Consider the following 19,709-nt stretch of genomic DNA (forward strand, 5'->3'; position numbering starts at 1 on the left):
TGAAGGTGGAGGGTGATAGAAATTTCACCAAGTGAAAGGGCAGGCAACTCGGAAGTTCAGAATTAAGAAAATAGCGATTAAATGTTGTGGTTGTAATTATGAAGGGGCTGAGATTGTGAGGCATGTGTGCACCGTTACAGGATGGAGTAAATGGGAAGCTGCATGGTAGTTCGAAACTGAACGTGTCAAGAAGGCATTGTAAATGTAATCTGGGAAAGAGGAGGTTATGATCGGTGCAGCAGGTAATAGGTTGGAGGAGGGCATGTAATAGCGACTGGCATTGGAATAACGCCTCGAGACCAGCAACCATTGGAGTGGCACCTAGAAGTTGGCGATCAAGGGGAACACCTAAAGCTAGGTAGTGATGATAATTTTTTAAATGGGGCATTGGAGGTCAGTTGCCGACTAATGCAGGATCTGCCAAAAGGAGGGATGTGAGTGAGGTGTGTTGACATGAAAGTGAGTGCCGTTTTAACATGTTGATCTTGAACACAGTAAAAATAACATTCGTCAAATTGAGACCACGCAATAGGCATATTTAGCAAAATTTATTGTACAGCAAGCAGGGTTTTAACTACAGCTGTACGCAAGTGTATACATCAGGCCATTATAGGGCATGCTCATTTATTGCCGGAAATCGTTAGTTACCTTTTTTTTCTCCAAACCTTTCAACGTACTTTCATTACAATGTATACCTGACCCTGTCAAACGCTAATACTGTCCATAACATATACAAGGGCCTATTTATTACTCAGCAAATCCATACTAAAAATACTGCAATTCACAAATCCACTGGTACATATTCCTACATCTCTACAGAGCTGGCCTCATTAATTGATAAAATATAAATATAATTGTGTGATCGAAGAGCTATATATATAGCGATCCGGATGATTAATACGAAATCGTGTCACAAAGCACACGCACATTGGCTTTTACACGCGCTAGTTATTGTAAACTCAACGTGGAGATTCAACCGTAAACGGACATTCAGACATGTTACGTGTTAAAATAAGCGTAAACAGCATAGACCTTTACGAACGGATATTTCAAGTAGCTTTATAAGGTGGCTCAACGCATTTTGATGCAGTATGCCCATCGGTTGTATTTTGTACCTTCTGTTCAGAACCACTGAATAACAATTCACCGCCAAGCTATATAACGTGATCACAGAACGCTTCTGCAGCAGGAACACTGCACCCTGGAACACACAGGGTGCTCCACGCACTTGCCAATTAGTCAACAAATTAACTGTTGTACGATTAGTCTGTCGGTGCGAATGTCCTGAACAAGCACGCTTCCTCTTTTTGCAGGAAATTATCCCACATTTAAGAGGTAACCCCCGTTGTTGAAATTCTTTACTCATAACTTCCATCACAATACAACGCAGTTTTGGATTCATAGAGTGTCTGAGTGTAGCTGCACCTCTTAACTACATGTCTCCATGAGCAAACTTTCCCCCTTCATAAAAATGTAGAATTTACACCACTTTCTCCAGCCCACCAAAGGGAATGAGTGCCAACCACAAGGCTTGTTTAAGCACGGGGACAGTTTTGCTATGAAACTCGTTCCTTTCATCAAGCACAAAACACGCAGGGCTTTATTGATATGTGATATCATAGAGGGTATAGGTGATATCACAAAACCAATGAATTTCCAAGTAGAGTCGGATTAACTTTGAGGAGGGCCCGGGGTTGTTGTAGTTGTGGGAGGTCCCTCATTGTAAATTCAATTCCTTCTCTCTTACTATTTTAGCAGCACCCTCGCCCAACACTTAACTATAATTAGTTATTTTAGTTTTAAACTACTGCATATACGAATTGTTAAAACGAAAACTATTTAAATGGTGGCACGTCACTAGTAATACACACGCGCAATGTTATGTATTGAATTATGAAATCGCTATAGCATGTATAATAGTATTGCATCTCAACCATTATCAAACTGTATACAGTTGGGGGGCCAACCTAAAAAAATCCCAGGCCCCGTGGCTGCTGCAACCCCTAAAGCCCCCCCCCCCCCCATGCGTTAATTCGGCCCTTCCACCGAGATCTCTTCACGTCTCGCGTGCGCCACCTGGTGGATACACGCAGCGCCGTCGATTTGGCACGGAGAGCAAATTTGGCACCAAGGTGAGAAGTGGTGGTGTGGTGTGCCCTCTTCCCTCATCGCTTCACCTTCACAAACCTACGGAAACTCACCACGACATTTCACAACCGGTCTCCAAATGCGATGTTGGCACGGCCCTGCGAGAATAGCACATCCATCAAAACCCGGCACGCTTCAGCGCTCAGCACCCAACAACCTGCATTTCTTTCTTAAATATAAAAAACAACTTACCTCTGGCATAGCACCGTGTATATGTGCGAGCGCAAATTGTGGCAATTCTTCTGTATGTTCTATATTTTTGTAGTTACTATTGGCCAACATATCAGTCGCTGTAATTAGCACGGTTGGTTACGTACGGTGCGAAAACAATTCAACATACAATGATATCGGCTTATGCATCTTTTATGTAAATGGGCCTTGGTAACAGATGACCAAATAATATGCAACGACAACAACCAAATAGCTCGTTCTATTGTGAAAAATAAGATAATCGTATTTATTTTTTATTTTTCAGGATGGTCCAGCACTCATGTTTGGAGAATTCATATTTTAGGAGTTTTTTTGTGTACATGAAAAACACACATGCATACGAGAAGATAACACTCAAAACTCCATAAATTTGGATTCCCCCAAAACATTGCTGTGCTACCATCTCTTGCTGCCTTTGCAGGTTAGCAGGCTTGGGAATTTAACAAATCTCTAAATGATCCACCAACTCTTACCAACTAAGTGCAAGCATACACCACCTCCAAGTATATGTTACCTAGGCTTTTCATCCTGGGCTGTCAGCACACGCGTGTTCAACTTTGTCGATGGGAATTACAAAGCATGTAAAGGCTACAAACGAATTTACTTTGTCTGTAAGGTGGGTTCACACTAAACGACATGACACAGCGTAACAACATGAAGCTTCGCGTGACTCATCGGGAAAGCCTGATCTTTACACACACATACCAAACTGCCAAATCACTTAATTAAAAAAAATCATGTCACCATGGCAATCCCTTGAGATGGAATATCTCATTTGCAAGGGTGTCCAGTATCGACGTGCCCAAATCATATTCATCAGTTTTATTTGTTCATTATGTCGTGTAAGCGATGTCTGTAAATTTCCATCCAAATTTCCAGCGGAAAGGGCCTTGGTAATAAGATATGACGCTGTGGGATGTGAATGTTTTTATTCGCTGAGTTTCCAATTATACGTATGCAAAATTACTTCACGAATTCTAATGTAAATATATTTCTCATTCTACTCAAATTGTGTACAGGGTCTTGGGATGTAGCGTCTGGAGATAAGGAAATAAATCAGGACTTGTAATTATTTTCCCCGGTCTTGACAAGGACATTTACAGTGCTTTAAAAGGTATCTTTTTTTTATTAAGTCTATCCATTTTAAAAAGTCTTACTCTCGCAAAACAAATATATATATATAATTGTAGACCCCATGATTAGGAGCCTTGTGACATGGTATATAAATTTAAGCTATAGTCCATAGGTGTGGTTTAATCATTATATCACAATTTTATTGCCCAAATTTAAGTACAATGGTCAATATTCTCACCGGGGGTCGTCCAGCGCTCGCTTTGAAGGTGTGTACAGGCCTGGCTGCAGGGCTGGGTACCCAGAGTGCAAAGCGGCGAGGAGCATTAGAAATTGAATGCGTTGCATTTAATGATTTTTTTCAATAAAATTTTGCATCATAACGCGTCAATGTAATGGATAGCAGTTATACACCTATCCCACAATATTAAACATCCTAATAAACAGACAGGGTTGATTACTACAGGATTACTTTCAAGATAATTTCAATGCTTTGTTCAGCCAAGGTGCTGTGAAGTTCGTAGAAACCAGCAAAATGCAAGTAATGGTTGCTCACGTCACGCCATGTTTTGCCGAATCTGAGAATTGTTTCACTCAGTTTGAAAGCTGGGCGATGTAAAACAAACACAGCCAGGCAAATTTAAATCTGCGCTCTGGAAAAATCCACTTTACCCACGTTTCACAGGCGTTCTAACAACGTCCCAAGCAAATTTTGTTGTACATCAGGGGTGAACATTTTATTCTTAAAACAAACTCGCTTCTCAGAAATTATTCCTGTCCTGTATTTTTACTTTTACCACACTAATAAATTACTAACTTTCAATTAAAGATTCAATTATATTTCTTGTGGATTACACTGTTACAAAATACACATTTACTGGGGTTCAACAAATACTGTAATGTTAATTACATTTCCAGCATATAACATATAGACCATCAATTCATTACTTTGTGTTGTAGGGGTGTAAATAATGCATCGATTCGTCATTTAATATCAAATCTTCTGGTTCACGACACTCGCATGGAATCACGCAAACAATCCATTATTTCCGATTCATTCGTGTAATATGAACTGCGTGTACGTGCCTCCTCCAGCCACCAGAGGCCACTACATTCACCAAAATATATATTTTTTAAGTGAAATCGCAACAATTCACGGAACCGTGATCGTGATCAGGGGGGGGGGGGAGGGACTGTCGCACTCCTAAGTGCCTTGAGCTGCACGTGGGCAGCTCGCCTCCCGGGAAGTGTGAAGGGCAGTAGAGGTGTGTTTACTTTGATGTTGTTACCATCACAGGTGCTGCCCCAGCACATGGAAAACAAGTGCGGCTAGGGTTATGATCAAGCTCCAAATGCGCACGCTGGCTCAAAATCCTCCTACTCGCCTTTCTGTAAGAGTTGTGGCTTCATGATTTGCATCTAATAGGGTATGTTACGCAATCCGTTACAAACCTATGACAATCACTGCCAAATTGTACTGTATTTCATGTGTATTATGTTACCGAATGCAGATCAACATTATGCAAGATAGGGTTTCCCAAAGGCCAGTCGTCGCGACCCACCACTGCGTGACTTTGTCCGTATAGCAAATTACCTCCATTCAAATACAAATCGTCGTTGCACACTGCACGTGCCTGATGATTGAAAAACACGTGATAATATACACAGATCTTTACTTGAAGTTGAATCAACACCTGGAGTAGCATGGGACGTGCTTAGCAATCACCAGACGTGTGAATGATATAACGACTTAATCTGTGTTTGAAATTGAGATTGTTGGTGAATGTGAAAGGGGCATAGCGTGGTGCGTCGTCAAGACTGCTGTTTGGGAAAGACGGATCAGGGTCGGGAAAGTCCCTTAAAATGTACAGAATGGTCTAAACATCTGCACCAATTTAATTCGCATAAGCTGTGCGGTTTCAAACTTACCTGCCTATTTACAAAAGCCGTTTGAGGCATATGTCAAAGAAGAGAGATTTACATGAACACCATTAAAAGAACAATACGCGATCAAACATGTTAATACTAAAGCAAGGATGTGTGGTTTGATCCAACACACAATTCTTGACAAATGTCGCCTTCCATGTACCACAGACTGCACAAATGCTGCATCGATATTGATCATCTCAACACACAATGATGCTAAAGCCAGTCTCCTCTCTTCTTGTGAGAGAAACAGCAATGCGTGCTACTGAAGGCAAACAAATCTACAAGGCAACACACGTCTCAACTTTGTGAATGCTGTCAGTGCAAACTGAACAAAAAAAATAAACATAACTCAGATTCTTTTAACACATTTATGAAGCATCAAATAATTACACGTCTGTAAAACAACAAAGTGTCATTGCAGCACATGGGAGTGGACACGTGGGAGTGGAACGATATGATGCAGGAGACTGGGCGACCTCCACTATTCGTACGGCAGTTAGTCAACGATCGAACGTCCTGCCGAGCTAGCGATAAAGAATTACCACAAGGTGGCGCAGTAACACAAGCGGCAAGAGGAATTCTGGTTACACCATTCAATGTGTTAAGCTGTCACACCAGTATAAACAAACAATGCACTAATCTTCTCAAAATTAATATAGTTTTTTGAAAACATGTCGGTGATAAATAATAACTTCATTAATAAAACGTCAAAATAAGTTACTCAACGTCCGCCCGTGATTACGCTTGCAACCTCGATCTAATAACAAGAGCGACGATAGTGGAACAGGCTCGTGTTATCATAGTAAACAAAGTCTTGACTGGTTGCTGCTCACTGCATTTAGTAAATGAAGACACCACCAACCAAGTAGGTTTAAAATGCAGCAGTTTAAGCCTAACCCTAAATCAAATGTAGCAGGCCCCACTTCACACAATTTCAAAAGGCCAGGCATGGAACATCGTTGTAAAACCTCTCCTGTAACACCGAGGCTTTCTGTTCCTCACCGGTTTTATTCATTGAAACTTAAGCATTTATATCATGATGAAAGGTATATATATATAAATGTACACTGATTAGTTTTGCAAGATGAATGGACCAGGCAGTGAATGACCACACTCATTTTCAGTCTGGTGCAGATGTTTCCAGAGAAAAAGTGATAAAAACCACACGGCTCATAAATAAAATATGGCAATATTTTTTTTTTACATTTTGCTAAAAACAAACACTGAAATGTTCTACAGCAGTTGCAGCAGCCATGCTGCCAGGACATGCTGCAAGTGCAAAGAAAGCACGACTACCCTTCAATCATTTATCAACACTGTATTTACACTCGCACTGAGCTCAGTGGAAGCTGGTTTGAAATGCCAGAAAAAACTGAAGAAATAAAAGCACACAATACCCTGACCACACAACCGTGTGGACTAGTTGAAGCCTTCCAATTAAAAGGACGACGATCTGCTGAGTCGTCCAACACTATTGTAAACATCGTCCGTGTCTATCAATCGATGTTACCATATGGCTGATGGATGACGAATCAACACCACTGTTCGCGGTATGTGGACGTACGCAAAAACATGGTCTCAAGAGCAGAAAATACGAATTTTCCAGAAATGCAGTTGACCTCTTAATGGTGAAGGGCAGACTTGAAGCCACACCAAGAATGGTATGGAATCGTGTGAATTGAATGATTACATCCATCAACGTTTATTTTCCTCTCCTGGAAGGTGCTTCTGTTTTAAAAGTTTTTCTTTCTTTGAAGGGCACGGATCCCTTTTCAAGGATGACTTCTCATGAACAGCATTTCGCAAAAAAGTGCACAAAGTGACGGAAACCACTTCAGTTGGCATTTAAGAAAAAAAAATACAACGGCAGCTGTAATTTTTTCTTTTCTGAAGATGAAACACTGCGTCATTTTAGTAGTACCGCAATTCCCACGGCGGAAGGGCACTTTTGAAGTCTGATGTTCCGCGAACCATACACAGACTTCAGTGAAAATCCAAAAGGTCACAGATTGCCGGGCTCTGCCTCAATATCGATGAGCTTCCCCTCGGCTGGCTGGAGGAAGGAGTTCGGCTCCAAGCGGCTCCTGAAGATGGTGGGACAGTGGAGGATGAAGGGCTGGATGGGCGTGCGGCTCACCAGGGTGGCTGTGATGGACGCCATGTCCGTGAAGTTGGGCTTCATGAGCGTGGGCCAGAAACAGATGGAGAGGTTCTCGCTCGTCATCTTGTTGTTCTGGTTGTGCTGGTACACACTGTGGGGAAAAACACACACACATCAATACATTGCTGAGCCACCACCATGTTAAGTACATTTTTTGTTTTTATAAATCTGCGGCACCCTTTTGGCATAGATATGCCATGCAAGGCGCCGTGTCTCAAGGCCCTTCTATTTAACAATCCATCTAGCTCCTTGCACATGAGCTGATTTAATCACTATCTCTGTGGTGAACATCTTCTCAGGTGTGTTCCCTCCAAAGGCTGCCACTCTTTCATTCGTCTCGCCCACAGGCCAACTCACAATGTGTTTTTTCCCCCAAGTCCACTTGCTTTTCGTAGGAGTCAATGACATGTCACAGTAAAGTATTGAAATACAATATGTTGGCTGTGGCAGCTGATGTCTGTAATATTATTTCCATTTTTATTGTCAACAAAATAGAACTAGACTGCAACAGTTGATTAGATGTTGAAAACGTAGCAGATAAGACAGTGTATTATCAGGATTAAACTATTTGTAATGGTGAGATTAGCACAAAGTTAAGTCTCAAAATAAATTCATGGCATTTCATGGTGGGCAGTAATTAGGGTCCTTATAAACTCCTGTGACAAGTTTTACGCAGTAATTAGTATTTATGGCTTGCCGTTCACATTATAAACCACTTTACCAAACCATAAGTTGCCACTAAAGTAAGCCATGGGCCTGAAACTGAACTGAAGTCACGGGTTCATAATGTAGCCTCCTAGCTACTAAGCCACAACTCCCCCTCCAGCCCTTACCGACTGAGATAATACAAATCCATTTGTACAATCATTTTGATAAAAATGTAAAGAAAAAACTGCCTCCTTTAGTTGGGTTATAATTTTCAATGTTTTAGGAAATCGTTTTTTTATAACCTGATTGAAGACATGCATGAACCAGTTTATTTTATTTCACATAAAAAGGACTTGTGGTGAAACAAATTGACACTCGACAGCCTATCCCTTGAAAATGCTGTCGAGAAGTTATTCATCTCACATCTGAACACTGCAGACACAGGTGTTAGCACAGGGTGGCACCTGCAATACATCATCATCATGAGCCAAGCTGGCCAAATCTGGTGACACTGTAGAACATGCTGCTGTCAGGGAACATGTTTCCTCCCTCAATATTTGCTCCCCCAGGAAAGACTATTCTGCGCCGAGGAAGCAGGGTATGGGAATATTAGTTTTCTTGATACAGTCATATTTCTTTGCATATACGCCTATATACGTACATTTTCATCCAAAGCCTTAACTTTAAGACAAATTCCAAAAGTTTGCTTTAAATATAATTTCATATTTGATACCATCTGTTTGGTCCTAACTTTTTTCCTCACCAATGTAGTATATAACCCCAGACCATAACATGGGGGTAACAAATAAGTACAGGTTAACTAGCATTTGCTGGAAATAATTATATTTCGCATTTAAATTTGCTCCAATGAATATCGCTCATACTAGGCCGGTCGCTATCCATTTCACTTTATCCATTTGCTTCCAAATGAATTCTGAAGGATGTCGTGACCCAAGCTGTTAAGAGCAGTTAATGACCAAGCAATGACATGTATTGCTGCAATTCAACCACCGTGTCAAGTCTTTGGCTGTGAAAACTGCACAGCACAACAATAAAGCGCAGTTGGCACAAATGAAGAGATGGGATACCAGTGGCATGATGGAGAGCCTCTCCCCCATGCTGGCGAATGCAGAACTTGCACTAATTCGAGCCTGGACACGAGCCAAGGGAAGCCAGCTTTATTAAACTGTTGATGGTGTTGGTGGATATCGAGGGCTCAATCCGGGAAAAAAAGTGTGCGAGTTAATTTAAGTTAATTGCTCCGAGTACACAAAGTTATGATTGTATTATTTATGGTGTTAAAATAAAACTGAGGCCACCAAATAATGTGAAAATGTATGACGGAAGCATCTTTTGTACTAGATTTGAAGCTTTCGTGACTGCAAGGATTCATACTCTTAGGTTTTTTCAGTAAAGTCACGTAGGTAAAAATATAAATAAATATTACAAATAATAGAAATAAAATGATTTATTATTTTTAAATGATTTATTATTTTATTTCTATTATTTCTATATTTTTTTACCTACGTGACTTTACCGAAACAACCTAAGAGTATATTTTGTGCTGCCTTTCAGGACAAGTGTGTTGGAACAAAAACGCTGTACGTAAAACGAAAAGAGTATTCATATTTTTCAGTAAACAACACACAATATGAAAGTATGAACCCTAGATAAGCGCTTTAGAATTTTCCAAGTTTTTTTGGCGGTTGTAAAAATAAGTTGGCTGTGCACACGCATGGCTAGTAGGGAGGAGGCTCCCTGGCTCTCGAAGGCTAAGAACAGCCTAAAGACTCGCATGCTTCACCACACAATAATTCCTTCTTGTAAATCCCGCCTGAGCACTTTGCAACACTACGTTACACGATTTTGCTTACAACGAGCAATTTAACGCGGTCGGGCTACTGCGGCGGCCGGGTGTTCCACTTTTGAAAAGCATGACGGAGGAAGAAAAATCTTCGAGTGGGACTGTTTTACACATGCACACACTGAAAGACCAGTAAGCAGCACAAAAGGCTTTGTAAAGAACATGCCTCGGACCCTCCCAGACAGCACACTGGGTTGCTATGTAACGTCCCTAATACTCGCTGGTTGAGTCACACTGAGGCAGTATATTTAATACTTCAGGTCCATGCCGCTGACTTCCTGCCCATCTACAATGCACCCGGGACTGGAGGAGTAAAGTTGGCGGACAGAACCAGGTAAATGCATACAAAATTGTACGAATTTGGATTCAATTGCATCTCACGACGCTGAACAGAATCAGTAGGCATGCTTATCTTAAAGAGAGAGGCAGTGAGTCAGAGACGAGCAGAGGAAGGTCTTTAGAACCCAGTTTAATCAAGGGTGGTGGCTTATACGTGAATTGAAACTCATGATTTCCGTAGGAATGGCTCATCTCTTTTACTTGGCCGAAATTATCCGTATTAACAAATCAGTGTCTTTCGAAAAGTGCTCCAACCTTTACACATCTGCCTCTTATTTTATAATTTTGATCTCGGTCCATCTTCCATAACTACCCTTAATATACATACACAGTGGTTGCCAATGGAGGGAATATGCCCGAGAGGATGAAGGGACAAAATCAGCTCATTTGGAGGTGCTAGGTGGATTGTTAAATCGCAGGACCGTGAGAGGTGGTACGGCCTTGGAAAGGCCTTCACCCAAGAGTAGATTGATCATGGCTGATGATAATGATGTAAATTGTATATATTTATCCACCACGTGCACATACGTAATTAAGTCGTGCCCCCCGGTGAGTGACGGCCAAGCCATATGCGCACACTGATGGGATGATGAGAGGCGTGGTGCCGACTTGTGGTTTCCAGGCATGGCAATAGTTTGTACGTCATGCGTGAGAGAGTCACTGCGTCTGGTCTCGCCCAACTCCCCACCCCCCCCACCCATCCCGTTTGCACAGCTGGCCCACGTCATGTCCATCTGCTCCACCAAAGCCCGGGGAGTCAACGGAATACCAAACTCATAAATTAAATGCCCAGGGAATTATACAAGTGGAAAACGACACATTTAAACTCTAGACTGCCGCCATTGTAAGAGGCATATGACAGTTTATTAGGATGTAAATGCAGTTAAATGTCTACACTTGACAATTCTAACAGGTGGATCGCTTGGCCTTAAAGTCAATAACACCGCATAGATTACATCTTCATTTTCAGGCTCCATTACATGTAAAAAAAATGCTTCTGCATGTAATAAAGCCTATTCATATATTATATGATGGATATTTATACAATATCTACAATGTGAGCCCATTGGTGAACCACTGCTGGATGAAGGCCTCCCAACACACTTTTGGTTCTGGAGTTTTTGTTTTGTTGACCATACTTCACTCCACTGGTCAGTGTAGCTTGAAAAGTGGGAGATTTACCAATTAAAATTTTAGTGCAGAAGGATGGATGCCCAATTGCAATAGTGAGTGCACATATTTAGCCCATAATAGTTCGAGAGCATGTTAAGAGGCCCTTACCGCATGCCATTAACACCACTGTGAGACAAACCATGATCCCCACGATCTGTTGGAGCACAAGGTAACTTATACTACACGACTGGACATTTGTGTTTGCCGAAGGTTAGTGTGTAAGCGAACCAATTGAAAAAAAATCTAAATTTGGGACTAACTTGTTTGTGACTGTCAAGGACTGAACTGAGACTGGTAGCTTTGGTGTACTTGATAACCCTTCAAGACCAAGAATGTAATGTTCATTTTTCATTTGTCTGCCCAGGGTCCCGGATATATGACCCCAGAGCTGCAGCATCGGCAGTTGCCTCCATACTCAAAACGACTAATTTGTGTGTTTTTTAGTTCATTCATAATCATAAATAGCTTCCGTACAATGTATTTTCTTCATTATAAAGCTCACGAGTAACATAACATGATGTGCATTATTAGTTTGCATGCAATTACCGCACGTTATAAAAAAAAAGCATAAAAATAAAGCACTAGGAATATGTTTTTCAGTTGGGATGGAATTACCACTTTTAAATAGAAACTAACAAAACTGACAATGCTGAAACTAAAACGAATCACCACAGTTTTGCACGTGCCGTATTTAAACGTAGAAAATAGTTTACAAACAAAGTGGAGCTCTTGGGAGGTCAAATTTCACAGGAAACAAATGACTGGCAATGCATGCCCTGCCTGGGCTTCATGGGCACTTTGAGACTGTCAATCACAGCCGACAATGAACCTGTGTTTGAAGTTGAAATAGGAGCCATTCCAGCACCAGAAGTCCAAGGCAATTTTGCTAACGTGACTGCTTTAGATCAGCGCTGCAATCCTATCGGACCCTGTCAAAAACTCACCTCAAAGAGCATTCTGATACGGCCGTATCATGCAAGAGTAAATGTCTGAGAGGAAACGTCACGTAAGTGGGAGAGCTGCGTGGAGCTAAGTGCTCCTGTAACAAATACTTATTTTAGCTACTTCAATGTCCCATTTTTAGTTTGTGCGAAGTCCAATGAAAGGATGTGACGTTGATTTCGGAAACGGCAAAGACCCCTCTCTCTATGACGCTGGCTGAAAATAAGTACCGGTGTAAGTGGGTGATGATGAACTTGAAGACATCGTAGTGGATTTGAGGAAGTTTCTTTACGACGTCCTGCAAAGCTGTGATCATATCCTTTTCGTTTTCAATACCTGTGGATAGATATACAATGCATTCATGAATATTTACATTTATCCAAACCTTTAGATTCAAGCAGATAGTCTACTCAGATATCTCTTATAAATTGTATACATGTGCATTACAAAAATACAGTTATTTACAATATGCAATTAACATGCTGAAAAAAATCCTATCTAGCATCACAGATGCCATGCAGTAGCCAACAAAGTGTTCTAAAGTGGAATATGCACACCTAGCTTGTTGCCATGGTATTTAAAGGTGACCTAATTATTGTGATGGATGTGCTGTGGAAGAGACACAGTGGCTGCATGATGGGAGTGAACAGAAGCATTAACCATGTCTCTGCTCAGAATCGACGACGTGAAACAAAAGCGTCCACTCCACAACTGCACGTCTTTGGTTTACAATGCCATTGAATGGACCACAGCTGAATCATCAAAACTGATGTGATACCGGCACTAAAACGAAAAGCCCACACAATGCTCTCTACCTAGCGAAGCAAAAGTTGTGCGCAAACGGCGCATCGTTCTGTTGACTAAGATGAATTAAGAATCGCATGCCTGCAGTGTTGGAAATACATTTCGGCTGACAAGCTTGTTGGGAGAAAATTTTGAGTGGAGGGGGTCCAATACCGCAACACCACACTCTCCCTCCCCCCCAAAGCGCGGTACGTTCCGCAACTAATCATAAGCACGTGCCTGCCTTGATATAGGCCTCTGTAACGGAGCCCTGAGGGAGCGCTGATTACAGCGCTGCAGGAAGGTACCATCTCTTATAGGGGTTCGACATGAATCTCACATTGTCTTCATGTTTAAGCATTTGGAAAATGTGAAACATGCTTACGTAAAAAGATGGATGATACACATTAGAAATATTACAATTGCTCATTGGCTGGCTGGGACATATCCTGTTTACTGAGCAAGGGGAGTGCAGTTGTGGTTATTAAGCCAGTTGCCCAAAGATAGAAACAGTCACTTGCAAACAAGCTCAGAAAGTATTTCAGAGTTCCGCATTTACAATGCACATGTGTATACTATGACATCAACACTAAAACCTATTTGAATTGACGATGAAAATTGCACTTCAATCGAGCATTGCCCACATGTAAGTCATGAAACACTGTGGGTAGAGTTTAAGCACCAGTTTATAAGACATTTCCGAAATACCATTCGATATACAAGTCCATACTTCAGCACATGGAAGGTATTACTCATAACAACATAAATAAACCACTGCAATAAATACATTCAGATAACAATACTTCTCCAAAGTCAAAAATGAATTAAAAACATGACCTTATTTCAGTAATTCAAGTGAAAACAAAAATGACACACATGATATGGTATGATACTCTACAGACATTAAATCAGTCTGAACGAGAAGAGGGGAAACGCCCACATTTCTTTTCCATGTGAAACTGAAACCAAACGCAATGCTTTGAGACCTAAGACTTCTCCCAACTCAACCCAGGATGACTGGACCCACCTCCCACTTAAATTCCTCAACGAATATTCAGCTGTCAGCCACTTGATTCATTGTGTGGGATGCCCCTAACACCACCACAGAGCACCATGAGAAAGAGACCTCTGTTGCTTAAAAAAAATAACCAATGCATGTATCGGTAAGAATCAGATAATAATTTCCCAGAAAATGTATCATTCAAAGTCTATTTAACATTTTTGTTCATGTCAGCACTACGACTCATCTGGCACAAAAAAAGGCTTTCTCTTGGCAATCTGCCAAACTATAACTCAACAAGTGGTTGTGAACCAATGATACGGATCACGTACGGGAATGGTGTCAATAAATACAATAGGGCTGTATTACGTGACGAAGCCAGCCACAATATTCTTGCAGAAGTTACACAAATAAAAAAATTAATTCTAGTCACAGTGTATTAAACACCGAAAAGTAAAAATTCTGCTAACTTCCACAATTCTGGAGCCCCGTTGGAACAAAACTTGCATCTGCTAATGAAAGTGGCAGCCAAAGAAACACCCCGAGGAAGGCTACCTCCATATAATGGCAGGGTCTGTCAGTAGCATTGCAATATTAAATTACTAAACTTAACCCCCCCCCCCCCCCATTGCACAATTAAGTTGTGTGGCCGGGTATGCATATATTGCCTCTTTTCCAAAATGCTATTTTGGGTTTAAGAATGATAGTAATTATAATACATATATTTGCAGCCATTTGTCATTCCACTGGTGAATTAACCACCCTCCCCCCACATTATGTCAGCCATGCAAGTTATTTGAACATACTTCAGTAAGCTTGTCAGTGTGGCTTGGTGAATACGGGGGGAAGAGGCAGAACCGGTTCGTATATCATTCCTTGCTGATGTCAGCTGCAGTTTAAAATCAAACTCAAGTCTCTGAGTTCATAACACGGTGACACTAACCACCGCTCCACCCCAATAATAATATACATGTAAATGCTCATATTGGATTAATAGTCAATTTCAGCCCTTGTCAATCTACTGCTGGATGAAGATTTCCCCATGCCGTCAGTCTTAGAGGTTGTGATTTGACCTTACTTCACCATATCGGTTAGTGTGGGTTGGTGTAAGGGACTAAAAAAGATGTAAATTCATTACTTGATCGTACCCTCAAGCCAGAAAAAAGGTTTCAGAAATGTTTGTTTTAATTAACACCATCTATCTGGCAACAAAAAAGCTCTCAGTTGGGCAAATAAATATTGTGCATATATTATTACTGCTGTTGTCATTATCACAACCGTTGTTGCTTTAAGTCATTGTACAGATGGAATGTGACCCTGAGGCAATATCATAATTCTGCATCTGAACCCTCACTCCCTCTGGAGTACAAGCCATTGGTAATGCAATCCTCCTTAAGACAATTAAAATCCTACAGCTGGCTATTACATTTCCCGAGCCTGTGCGCAAAGCAGCAATTCACTTGCTCCCAGCTAGAGCAGAATAATTATATATCCACAACAAAGGATAAGCTTTTTTGGCATGTGTATTAACAATTATGCACAGACTTGTTTATGCCGCAAACTATGAAAGCAATCATCAACATAACCAGCTTGAATCTAACACTTTGGATTCTCAAAGTCATATTTGGCAAATTAATTCTTCAGGCCTATAGGATCTTTTATCGTTTGCCCAAGCACTCCCACGTACATGTCAACTTGCACTAACATTCTACACATTCTACCACAGTTAAATGCTTTGCAGGAATTCCAAGTAAAGGTAAACTCAAAAAAACCTACAGCCATTCACTCCAGTACAGATATGAAAATGTGCGCCAACTTCAGCGCAGGCCCTGGATTTGATTTTCTTGCCCCATTTTTGTAGCCATTGGAGCTTGTGGGCTTATCCAGAAAGACCTCGCAAAAGCACCAAAAGCTGATACGAGTGGCTGGAAAGCCCCTCCAATCCTTCAGCTGGATGGATGTCTATTCACTTGAGCCCAGTATTGTGCAAGATTTTACTTTGACCAAAACATCTTTGTAGTTTGTAACCTCTTAAATACTTAAAAAGCACAACGCAAATTAAGTTATGTTCTAGCTGCACACATGCATTGGCTTACACATGCATAGGCTTATACAAAATTTTATTAAACTGTTTTATTCAGGAAATGTGGGACTCCAGCACCCAATTATAGAATATAAGCTAATATGGTAACAATCAGATGCAAGTCAATGCAGCTGCCTGGATGGTGACGCCACTGGCAACGTAATTGAGAGCTAATGTTACACACTAGCCGTCACCACTAACACTATATAACCACCGACACCTCACATCTCCATCACACGTAACCTTGCCTCAGCAGACCGAGGCACTTCATAAAACAGATCCCATAGCAGGGAAACAAATGTATCACGAGAAACAACATTCTTAGTAGTTTTGACTTTAAAATAATTTAGAAAGATATTGCATGACATTGAATTCAGCATACATCACAGAGCATTTCTAATGTATATTACATTCCAAATACATTTATTAATTTATGTTTTAATGTTTACCAAATCAATATTGGTTTGAAAATTAGCAGGGAATTGCATCACTTAGAACCTCATGTAATACTGTCTTGTCACACACAAGGGATGCACTACATGAGCATGAGTTTGGCCATTGTCTCTGAAGGAAGGCCCCAACTCAGCTGTCTTGCAATGCTGCAATCCTTCTCCTGCACAGAACATCTCATCCCATCACTCCATCTCAAGAGGTAACCACCATCCTTACATTTTCACCTTTGGCAACCGTTCTGGTAATATTATTTTCCAACAACAAATATTTGTTTGGTCGTTACAAATTCCCACATCTGTTAATAAGACACTTTGATGAGCTATCTTGTGTGGTCAGGTCACCTCTAAAAAACTGAGTGGGCTTTAAACTGGTAAATGATTTAGTTTAGTTGATACAGAACATCCTCAAGGATGCTGTATTCAGCTTATTTTACACAGCATTCCCCAAGCATATTTATATGCATCATTAAGTTCTGTGCCAATCACCATCTTGGGCACATTCTCTCCTTTGGCTGCCAATTCATCAATCGTCTTGTCAATTAGCCTTCATCCCTTCAAACCATGTGTCCTGCCTAAAAATGCAACATTTTTATCAACAGTCAATGTAAGAGTTAGGTTTGCAAAATATCCCCCTCGACTGAATTACAGCTCCAAAGAAGTAGCCATCTGAGATTATGCATGCGATGGGCTGGCTTCACTTACCCACGGCGTCCGCCAGACTCTTTTGCTGTTCATATGGAATGAGCGGCTCCGGCAGGGCAGTGAAGAAGGACTTCAAGGCCCCGGTAACAGAGTGCACCGAGATTCCCAAACTCCGGAAGTCTACGGTGTGATCTGTCAGGCACACGGGGCATGCACATGCTGAGCAAGCATCCACAAGGAATTCAGTCACATTCAAAACTGCATTACCCCATTTTCACAACGGCCATGAGACAAGAGAGAGGGGGGGTGGGGAGCAAAAGGAGTGACAACATTCCAAATGCATGCAAATCCATGCTGCTTGCAAATGAAATACCCTGCCATCAATTTGGCAGGCCTGATGGCAGGAAAAACCAATCGGTTCTGTGGACATTCAGCTGGAATAACAGAACCCATGTTTGGATATCCGGCAAGAGATTGCGATGTGTGTCCCAATGCAATATCTGCATGAGACTCAGCACACATACACACAAGCAGGAGTGGAGGGCGACGGAGGCTTGTAGTAGAAGCTGCGGCCATCAGCCTCTGATAATGTCTGTCACTTATACTCCATTTTATACGAGTCCTGCAGCAAGCCTGCAAAAGCATTGAATGTAAACTAATGTACTGTTTTGGATTTATGATCCTTTTGCAAAATGGATGTTGTATTTCAATGAGGTATTATCTAGTAATAAGATAACCTATATCATCCCTTTATACTGAATGCTAAAATACAGAAATATAGTCTGCAATAATATATTTATTTTGTTTCATGGGACAGTGAATTGGCATGGATTCTGGAAGGACCATCATTATTGCCTTTGATGTTGCCTTGCCAAGCCATTAGCTTAAAATCTTTACAACACATTCTCAAAACTTGCAAGTGCCAATAAGATTTTGTTAGCTGTGTTTGTTGATGATATTGGAAACGTCGTAGGAGCGGGCAATATATATATAAAAAAAAGAAAAACCGTGGAGCTTTTCCACATTGTGAGATGGATTCAGAACAACACACATGATAATGCGTTTCACACTTGTGCATTTGCCTACGTAGAATGCCTCCGACCTATCACTCTCCACCGACTGAAGATGTACGCAAAACCCTGAACATTATATTAAAAAGTCGCCTTTTAAGTTATACAAATAGTATTTCCGAGATGACAGACATTTTCATGGTCACCAATATTGCTTTCCAATCCAGTATAGGTCAAGTGAAAATCCAACATTTAAATTATGTGGGAGAAATATGATAAAATAATATTTCCCCCACACAGAAAACAGATTCAAAGAAAATCTGTCAGCCTCCATGGACATGGAACACTTGTTTTAATAGCACATTGTTACATTTGGCCAGTTTTATGACATTACAGGGGGCGTTTTCATTTTCCTAAACAGGCGATGATGCTCATGTAATCTGAATTGCTCTGTGTCATGCACCCATTGGTGACTCCCTAAATGAGCCAAAAGTGCGTGGCTAATCTCGGAATCTGCAATTGAGGCAGGTCTGCTGTGCTGACTTTCAAAGCACAATTAACACGTAAAAAAATCTATGATAACATTGAAGTCCACAAAAAGCTATTTGTCATGTAAATGGAGCACAAAGACTAAATATAGTTTTGATATGAGTCTGAATGTGTCTTAATATCATCATTAATTATTCATAACATGCATTACATATTAAAGGTCACGTCTCTAATGACAGACTTAATATATGCAGGAATGCATATTTTCCAACTTTCCATAATTTGTAGATGTAATGAAAAAAGTAATTAGGTCAATTTGGATGGAAGCATTTCCTGTTATAAGTGTTCATTTTTGGATGTACGTCTCACTTAGTTCCACATTCTGTTTAACCTGAGATAACACAATGCAGGAAAGTGGAATGAGACAAACACCATTACACCCATTGCAACAGCCAGGTTTGGCAAAGGGACTTCACTCAAATATGGGTGAAAAACAATAACTGAATTATCTTTATTAGACACACCCAACACAGGCAATGGAAAGAACAGACTGACTCATTCCCGACACAAGGTGTTTGGACAGAACTATGTATCATGCAAATTTAATGTTGGTAAGGGCGATTCATCACCTTCATTTAGCAGGAATACAAAACACCTAAGGCAAAACAACTTCAAACCTCTCTCTCAACAAAAGCATATGGCTTGCTGTAGCCCAAAGGTTTTCACCAAATAGCACATGGTCCTTTAGCTGCACTGTTCCTTTAT

The 19,709-nt window shown here is 40.9% G+C and overlaps 1 protein-coding gene across 2 annotated transcripts in view; it reads right to left on the reverse strand.

Moving 5' to 3' along the window:
* Positions 1 to 533: 533 nt before the first annotated feature.
* The window catches only part of LOC144943221 (rho GTPase-activating protein 5-like), a 35,736-nt gene continuing 16,560 nt past the window's right edge, over positions 534 to 19,709 (reverse strand). For both annotated transcript variants that reach the window (XM_078870517.1, XM_078870518.1), the window contains 3 exons: positions 17,506 to 17,637; positions 12,716 to 12,821; positions 534 to 7,610 (listed from right to left, as the gene is read on the reverse strand). In XM_078870517.1, coding sequence (XP_078726643.1) covers positions 7,361 to 7,610; positions 12,716 to 12,821; positions 17,506 to 17,637 — 488 coding nt within the window. In that variant the 3' untranslated portion in view covers positions 534 to 7,360. The remainder of the gene's footprint in view (positions 7,611 to 12,715; positions 12,822 to 17,505; positions 17,638 to 19,709) is intronic.

The sequence above is a fragment of the Lampetra fluviatilis genome, chromosome 30 (assembly GCF_964198595.1).
Source record: "Lampetra fluviatilis chromosome 30, kcLamFluv1.1, whole genome shotgun sequence".
Classification (NCBI taxonomy): domain Eukaryota; kingdom Metazoa; phylum Chordata; class Hyperoartia; order Petromyzontiformes; family Petromyzontidae; genus Lampetra; species Lampetra fluviatilis.